General features: G+C 41.3%; 1 protein-coding gene across 2 annotated transcripts; it reads right to left on the reverse strand.

The window, feature by feature from the left end:
• Positions 1–6,970: 6,970 nt before the first annotated feature.
• On the reverse strand, positions 6,971–7,801 carry RB195_002088 (uncharacterized protein; the record flags this gene model as incomplete). 2 transcript variants are annotated; one of them, XM_064199169.1, is made up of 2 exons in its annotated part: positions 6,971–7,280; positions 7,749–7,801. In XM_064199169.1, 2 exons carry the CDS (start codon positions 7,799–7,801, stop codon positions 6,971–6,973), a joined length of 363 nt encoding a protein of 120 aa, XP_064055050.1. The 2 variants fall into 2 exon arrangements, with proteins under 2 accessions (XP_064055050.1, XP_064055051.1); XM_064199170.1 differs by lacking the exon at positions 7,749–7,801 and adding an exon at positions 7,377–7,504.
• Between the last annotated feature and the right edge of the window lie 889 nt (positions 7,802–8,690).

Genomic DNA, 8,690 nt, shown 5'->3' on the forward strand with positions numbered 1-8,690 from the left:
GATTGGAGCGCGGCAGCCTTGTGCACGCGCGCATTTTCTGGGCCGTTTTTACGGCAGTTAGGAAGAAATGGACTCTCCATAATTTATTATCCCGTACAAGAACACTCCACCTGGAACCTGTACCACCTCAGATTCGTGGGGTGATGCCTTTAATCTTCGAATTTTTTGCTTATATCGGCTATAGAAAAAGAAGGGCAAAACTGTAAAGCTTCGACTCGGTGATGAAATTAAGCTTCCAGTGATTTCCTAGAAACTACGGTCATTGTCATCCGAGACAGCTTTGAGGCATAACTGTGAAGACACCAAAAGCAAGCAATCAGGACAGTAACTGCACTTTGCTGCGCTGAACTATCATCAAAGGCTATTTTCCTAGTAGAATGAATGGTGGTGCAGGTCATAATCTTTGTATGATTTCTAATTGACAGTAAAAGATAGGAAAGAACAGCTAAATGTTTTTGCTTTAATGGCTTTTCGCGAACATATTGTCATCATTTTGCTAATAAAACGTACTAAAACCATTGAACCACCTACAGTAACCATTCGTGAGTGTGGTTGAGTACTTATCGGCGGTTCAATGTTGCCTTAGCCCTATTTAGATCTATTTAGATTTTACTAGAAGAGACAGAACACAATCCCTGCATCTCCATATTCTGATGGGCCAAATCAAGGTGACGGTATCATCATTCAAAATCTTTTGCAGCTTGACTAAAACGCATATGCTTTCAAGGAGCAACCTACGATCAATGTTAGCAGAGGCTTCCAATAGTAACAATAATAAGTTGTGCAGAAGAACCAACAGATCATATCTTTCTTTTTCTTTTTTGAGTAGAGTTGTAAGTGAACTACTTCCAAGCCTTCTCATCTATCCAGCACCTCGTCACATCGTTGATTGCTTTATTGTAATATTAACGCAGTCCGAAATGGATGAATGCTTTAAAATTACCAATGAAGGATTGAGTTACATAAAACTCATCTGAGAACAACGAAACGATTGTTGGCATTCTGGATTTCCGTAAGGAATTCACCCATCCATCCATGAATAACAAAAATCTGTCCTTGTCAATTACTAATGACTTTATGCACTTCGTACCACTGTGAGCGATCAGTTCCCTAACACTGTCCAGTCACTGCCAGCCTAAGCATACTGCAGAGTGCGTAGTTATTCCTCTTGGGTGAAAATCTGTGAGAACTCGGTGGTGCGCCAACCTCGCTAGTCAGTGAGACCAGTCGTTTTATTTTCCTGTTTGCAGTTCTTGTGTGTTGTACTTAGAACAATACTGAGGTAGGATAAGGAAAGAGGAGTTTTGTGGGCTAAGTGTAAATTCAAAACCTCGGACCATTTTCAGGTTTTTGATAAAGAGGAGGTTGTCAAAATGTCACACCACTAGTAAAGCTTCCTAAAAACCTTAAGGGACAACAAGAAAATACAAATTCAGTTACAATCCCTAGGTTTCAGGAAGGGGGAAATTGGAGATTGAGATCGTCAAAGTATGATTGTCTGCTCCCTCATTCTTGGTGTTATGGCATAAAATACCTGCAACTACCGATCGCCATCGCGAAAACTAGACGTGAGCACACTTATAAATACTTATTTAGATACTTAGATGGTCCGTCTTCACTGGACGTACGGTCCCTAGCATCTATTCCATTCCCTTCGTTTCCTCGCCATTGCCATCCAAAATATAATACGAGTACTCGTATTATATTCCAGCCTATCACATGAACTTTAGTCTCGCCTTTGATCTTTGTATTGAAGCTACGGAAGGCAGGGAAACACAATTGGGAAATGCTGCCTACTTTTCTGTTTCACCGTGAATTAAACCCGTTTTTCTAACGGAAATAAGTTTTCGGATCAGGACATGTTTTACGGAGTGTGCGCAAATTTGACATATTCTTCACAGGTTTGCATTGATTTTTTCCTAGATTTCTGTCCAATCAATTAAAGCGCATTTTTCACTTCCCTGGAGTTCTATTATTTTAAAGATGTGAATTCCTACTTCAGAGACGTTAGAACAAATGTTGAGAAAAAAAGAAGAAAAATTGACATCTCTGATAGATGTGAGCGAAGTGTTTTTCCACTAGAAAAGCTGAAACGTAGCGCTCTTCACAAATTTTAGATCGTTTTAGAGAAGTGATTATTCTGTTTTTACTTTTTACTAATTGCTTTCCCTATTTTTGAAGCTGATGGTCGAAAGTACAGCTGGTCCGGTTGGTCACCTATCTTCTGAGATTGTATGAAGGACAAAGGACAAAGTTTCTGGCGCGTAAATTTTGCGCCGCGCCAACGCGTTTTACTGCATTTCGTAATCGTTGAGTTTTAGAATGGGTGTTGGCCTCTACAATGATTTGCGGGAGCCAGCTGATGTGTCAAGTCACTGTTTTTATCCTCTCAGACAGGTCTGGCATCAATTTATCGACCAGGGAGAGGAAGGATTTGCTTGGCACTAGGGCGGTTTCTAACCATCGACCACAGCGGACCTCTTGCCGATTGAGCTACACACATCCTAATTTCTTTCTAGAATTTAAAAAGACATAAATTGTATGACCTTTCATTAACACAGTAATTACTTGCTTTTTTTACTGGAGAGAAGTTCTACTCGATGTGGTTACGAAAGAAGATGTGTGTTGCATCACTCAAAACCTCTTTTGGAATTAGAGCAGGTGTTCTTTGTTCCCACACATCTTTTCTTGTTCTATGCTAACTGCTTCAAGAGAATATCTTAACGCATTTATCAGTTGTTTCACTCCATTCTCCTTTTCAGATTTTTTTTTCAAAAACTTTAGGATAAGGTTGAATGTTGGGTGCGTAAGAAACTTGCAGCCAAACGCTTTTATTTGATGCGTGCTTGCGCGCAATGGAAAAATTTCTGCGACTTCTTGGAGTAACTGGAGCTACTAAGAAATTTAGAACAGTAGAAAAAAGCTTAAGAGAACATCATATGCGAAGGAAATTCGTGGGCAGATAGCACTGATGTTGAGAACAACAATATGAATTTTCGGCTCTGTACATATGAGTAGTAACCAGTAGCTGTGATTTCGTGGCTCAGAAATGATGATATGTTTATTTTTGTGAGAGTTTTCTTTCTTCAGAAACCCTAGAATTTATATTGCTGCTGTATACATAGTAAAGTACATGGCTTAAAGTTTATACTACATCCATGCTCTCAGGAATATGCATTGTATTTGAACTGTCTTTGAACTGCATACACTCTACTTATTTACTTACTTATTTACTCGGAGGTCGTGGCGTTCTGCTCTTTTTTTGACAAGTTTTTTTTTCTGTATGCTATCTTGCTGGAAATCGTTCCGATTAAATTTTCATAATCACGCTAGCCCTTTTAGGTATTTGTGATTGACATCTTCGAATTGTTTTTTCTTCCTTTGTTTCGTTTTCATGCATGAGTAATATTTATTTGCATGAGTAATACAACATTTTGAACATTCCGATAATCCTAGCCTTACATTCAGCGTTTCGTAAGTGCTCTCAATTTATTTTCTTTTCCCATATGTCCTCTTGTATTTGACCGAGTCGCTTTACGTACTTTAGAAAAATCGTTTGTACCAATCAAACACTGTTTTCTGTTTTCATCCTTAGCGAGTACGGATTGTGCACTTTCTCCGCTTTGCTATTCAATGTTTTTCTAGTAGAAAGTTTTGAGTAAGAAGACGGGATGTTTAATCCGGGGATTTGCATTTGCCTACTGTTGGGACTTCTGAAAAATCTCTTTTTTTTTGTAGCTGTGGCTGGTGATGTCCGCAGTACTTGTGCATGGTAAAGTTAGTTTGCTATTTTGCTTGTTTTTTCCTCCTGGAAGTATTTTTCAATTGCCCATATTCGATTGTCTTTAAATCTTAACATGTTGAAACGTAGTTTTTAATTGATTTCCTTGAGCTGTGGCCAAGATTGGTATTGATTTTCTTTTATTAAACAACAGCTAACGCTTCGGCATTATCGCCTTCGTCAGAGTCTGGAAAAAATCCAAGCCATTAGTGACTTATCCTCTCAAATGCCTTATCACCCTATAGAAAGCATTAGAACGATAGGTAAACTCATCATTTACTAGACCCGGTTACGCACCAGACCACCACGTCCACAACTATGAGTCACAAGGGTTTTTTTATGGGGACCTCACAGCCCGCCCCGTAAATCAAAACCCGCATAAGTCTTAATATGGGGATAGTTCGTTTGTGATCGCAATGTACTCATCCTTCCTGTTCATTTTTGGACTGTTGGCGGTGATCCGAAATGCCTCTAGTGTTCTGCGTGTTGTGATCTCGGACTCGTAATGTAGTATACTTAACTTCTACCTCTACTTCGGAGTTTTGATGACATATTCTACGGTGTGCTCCAAGTGGGGTTTAGATTTTGCGAGCCCATCTAGATGCTCCTTGACCCTAATACACAGTGGACGTCCCGTTTCCCTTATATAATCGTCGCCGCACAATATGCACGTGATACGATGCACCTTTCCTGATACCATGCAATCACCCTCTCTGCCATAAGGACAAACCACGCCGCTGTGAGTTGTGCAAAGTCGGTCATACAAAATATTACTACCAGTTGACCCTTGAGGTTCGCTAGAGGTATTTCCACAACCCTCACGTCATTCTCTAGACCCGTTTAGACCGTTCTGCTCATATCATCAGATATGTAAAGTATAACGGGATCTTTTCCGGACCATCCACTACGTCACTTCCACCAATTTGGCTCCTGCTGCAGAATTGTTGTGATCAGTTTCATCTCTGAATGGTTTTGGCAGTTCGCTGAAAGTTGCTCTTGTAAATATTGACGTTTTGGCAACATTCATTTCGATGGAAATGCTCAAAAATGTGAAAAAAAATATTGCCGTAGTCCATTTCTTTGTTAAAGTTACATATCGGAATAGCCTACACGGACCAGTCCATACAATCGAAAGCGTCATTTTTTGCTCCTCCTTTCGAGCATTGCTTTTACCTTACTTGGCGGAAGCTCCCTCTTGAAAATAAGTCGTATACTAAGTTATATTATACCACTTCGAGCTGTCAGCTGCAGCGGATTCCCGCGCTAGTAACTTTGTTTTCCAAACACAGATACTAATTGAAGAGAAGCAAGACAGGCAAAGAGGCAAGAAAACACTCAATACCAAATCAAAGACGAAATCAGAAACAGTCTCCTTATAGATTGTCTTAGAAGTTCATAAATTACCTCATGAAGTGCGAAAGTTCTTTGGGACATGTAAGAATTATGATCAATATATGTGGAAAAAAACATTTACCGTTTCTACTTTCTAGGGAAAAATAGGTTACTATCAATGATGTCGATAATGGTCTGAAAGTACCTTCGATGACATCCTGGTATTATCAATCAAAGTTTTCGCCGTTTCTTGCGCATTCCGTAAACCCTAAGTGACAAGGAAGCGCAAACATTATGAAATTGAGTTCCCTGATACATCATTTCTTTTGTTTTTCTCTGGTTGATGAATGTCGTTGCTAGTGAAGGAGGCATATCACGATGTTGGGATCTCTGTGGTGTGTACATGATTGGGGTTTTAGAGGTTCTTTTAACGGGTTTGGGTAGCTCAAGTCCGCTTCTTTCCCGAAAAAACGGCCTCTTTTCTTACGAGGTATGTAGGTAGGAACCCGCCACCCTTGTATCTGCGCCGCGTTGACGAGGACGCAAATGAATGAGGTCCCCTCAGCATCCTATTTTACTGAAACCAGTGAACCCCATATTTGCTCACAAAGATCCCAACATCGTCAGTTTCGTGGTACCTTGTTTTTAGAAAGGAATTTTTACTCTATATACTAGGAGAATGAAGGAAATAGTCCAGAGAAAATGTCAATACTTTTAAAGGCCTCATCCCATGAATCTGACGTGATATGGATTTCCGATGGTCATAGACTATAGGGGTAGATTGCAGAAACGGGTGGGACCCCGCTCATTTCTTCCTAATCGCCGTTAAAAAACGGCCGGGAAGATGCGGCTTCGAGCATTCCGGGGCGCTATTTTCTACAACGGGTTCGATTGGAGCCTTGTGCACACGCCGCATTTTCTGGGTTGTTTTTTACGGCAATTAGGAAGAAATGGACGGAATCGCCCTTTTCTCCAAAATCTACGACCCGGTTTAGGCCTGACTCTCCTGAAACCCGTACCACCCCAGTTTCGTGTGGTGATGCATTTAAGAAAGACGGAAGGAGGGAAGACGTGTTTCACTGCAGTTAGGATTCATAGAGGTGAACGGTCGTTAGCTAACACAGTGGCTTGCGGGGCAGCCGATGTTCGAAAGCTCGGTGGTTCAATTTTACGTGTCTCCCAGTTGACAACACCAGCGACCTAGTAATTTTACCTGGAGCTTGGGTAATTAAACCCGCAGTCGAATACAGTCTCAATCATATCAGTAGAACTATATGATGCGATTAAACGTGTGAACACATGGACACGTTCCCATCCTCCGCCGGTTGTCATATAATCGCCTAATCATGAGCAAATCGCGGTAGCTACAGGACATGAGAAACGTGTATCCAAGAATACACGACATCAAAGAGAGAGTTTACGAGTACTGAAGTTGCTCTCCTTCTTGCTACAGATTTCGAATCCTCTCCTTTGCCAATTTCCTCACTTCCAGGTCATTGCGGATCCTGCTCGGAACTGTCTCGCTCCATTCGTGTAGAATAGAAGAATGATGGCTTCGGTTGAATTAGGAGAATACGTTCGGCTGAATACTTGCGCATGGAGTTGAGATTCAAGCAGTTCTCGAAGCGGTTCTCTTTCTTCTGGATACAACGTCGATCAACGGAGTTTTGGAAGACCACACAGAAATCGGAGTAGCGGTCGCCGACCACAATATACACATCGCATTGCGCGCTCATCACCTTTTTTGTTCGCTCCTTTCTCGAAATTGCCTGGTTCAGAGGTTTTCTCCAGGTCCAGGTGTGTACAGACGTCTTCGAGGTATTCAATACATTGCTCTTTTTCACGATTTTTTTTTTGCTAGATCAGTCGTTGTTTCATTAATCTCTCAGTGACCCTGCACAGATCCTCCTTGTCGTCTATGAGTTCGACACAGCTTGCGTCCTCTATACCTTCGATGAAATCAGTATTGTCTTGAATCTCAAGTTCGTTGCCGACATCTCTGCAGTCATCGTCGTCTTCGAGCCGAGACGGTTGATCTCTCCCCTGGATGATTTCGAATTCCTGTGCATCCACATGTGGCATGCGATTACCTTTGTCCAGTTGTCGTACTCCATGTTTATTCTGCGTTCCGATTGCTTCCTCTTCTTGCGATTCGAATTGCGTCTGACTGGAAGGTTGTATGCGTTATTTCTATGTATGCTTCAAATGACGAGGAAACAGAGGACTGAAAACGTTGCTTTTCGTTCTGTCCCTGGTCCTATACACTCCGACCAAGCTTGCGCAGATTTTGATCTCGAGTAGATTTGTCTGGTCTGCAATGACCTTCTCAGTAAGCTCCCGGTCTATCAGAAGAGATCGGTTGTACTCGTAGCATGGCTGTCGCGACATCATTGACTGCCGGCATTCCTTCGAGATTGCATCAGTTGCGAAGAGAGGCGATGATGATGATGGCCTTGATGCGCCCGTACAAGGTATATGCTCAGTGGTGATACTCAGTTTTCGACACGCTCATACGATCTTTTCGTGTTTTCAGTGGTGAAGGAAGTCGTGGAATTGCATTGCATGGACGCTCATAATACGAGTAATACAATACGGCTTTACGCAGTGACTTGCGAGGCCACTCTAGGTTACAAACCTCGGTGCATCAGTTCCGTTTGTCCCCAGTTGACACGTCAACAACCGAATCATTTCAATCCAAACATGGGCGGTTAAACCCGCAATCGATGCAATCTCAATCGTTCCTGTAGAACAACAACAACAAGTAAAAATGAAATGAAGAATAGTGAGAATTGTCAAAATTATGGAATCACTTAGCAAACAATGTATTTAATACTACATGATATTTTCTGTGGTGTGAGAGAGGAGCGTATTTTGTCTAGATGTTACATTCAGGAAGTATAGAAATCTTATCAAATAAATCCTCTCTCTTCCAAGAGGTCGGAGATACAGAAAGTCCCTCTGTCCGGAAATAAATTAGGCTACTAAAAAGCTTGGGACTTACAGGATAACACAACGCGACTGAACATGTGAACAAATGGACACGAAATAAGAAAGTAGAAAAAAGTAAGCTAAGGAAACACAAATTCCTCATTAAATCCACCATTTACACAAACGATATTTTTACCCCCCCCCCCCCCCCCCCTTGTGAAGAATCCGACTAGACGCTTAGTTAATCTTCTTAGTTTCTTATTCCTTCAAATAAATATGGTACCAACTCCGGAGAGATGAAAGATTTGGCCGCCATTAGGGCCGTTTCCAGTTTTTCCAGTTCCTTGTGTTCTTTCGAAAAAGGTTGGTGTACTGTGGTGATGAAAGCTGCTGATTGAGCAGCTAACACAATGATATGCCAGTATCAGGATTTGATGAGAATTCCGACTTCTTTATGGTTCCTTGAGACTTGCATCATGTTTTCTTTGCAAACTTTTAAGTCACTTTTCCTGGCCGCACTTTTACAACACATTAATGCTTCAAGAAGAGTGTATAGAATCGGAATTTAACTCATATTAGTTATTTCAAGATTTTAATATTCGACAGAGTGTCTCATTTAATTGTGAAGCGGTCTCATTCCTACTTGGTG

The sequence above is a fragment of the Necator americanus genome, chromosome IV (genome assembly GCF_031761385.1).
Source record: "Necator americanus strain Aroian chromosome IV, whole genome shotgun sequence".
In the NCBI taxonomy this organism is placed as follows: Eukaryota; Metazoa; Nematoda; class Chromadorea; order Rhabditida; family Ancylostomatidae; genus Necator; species Necator americanus.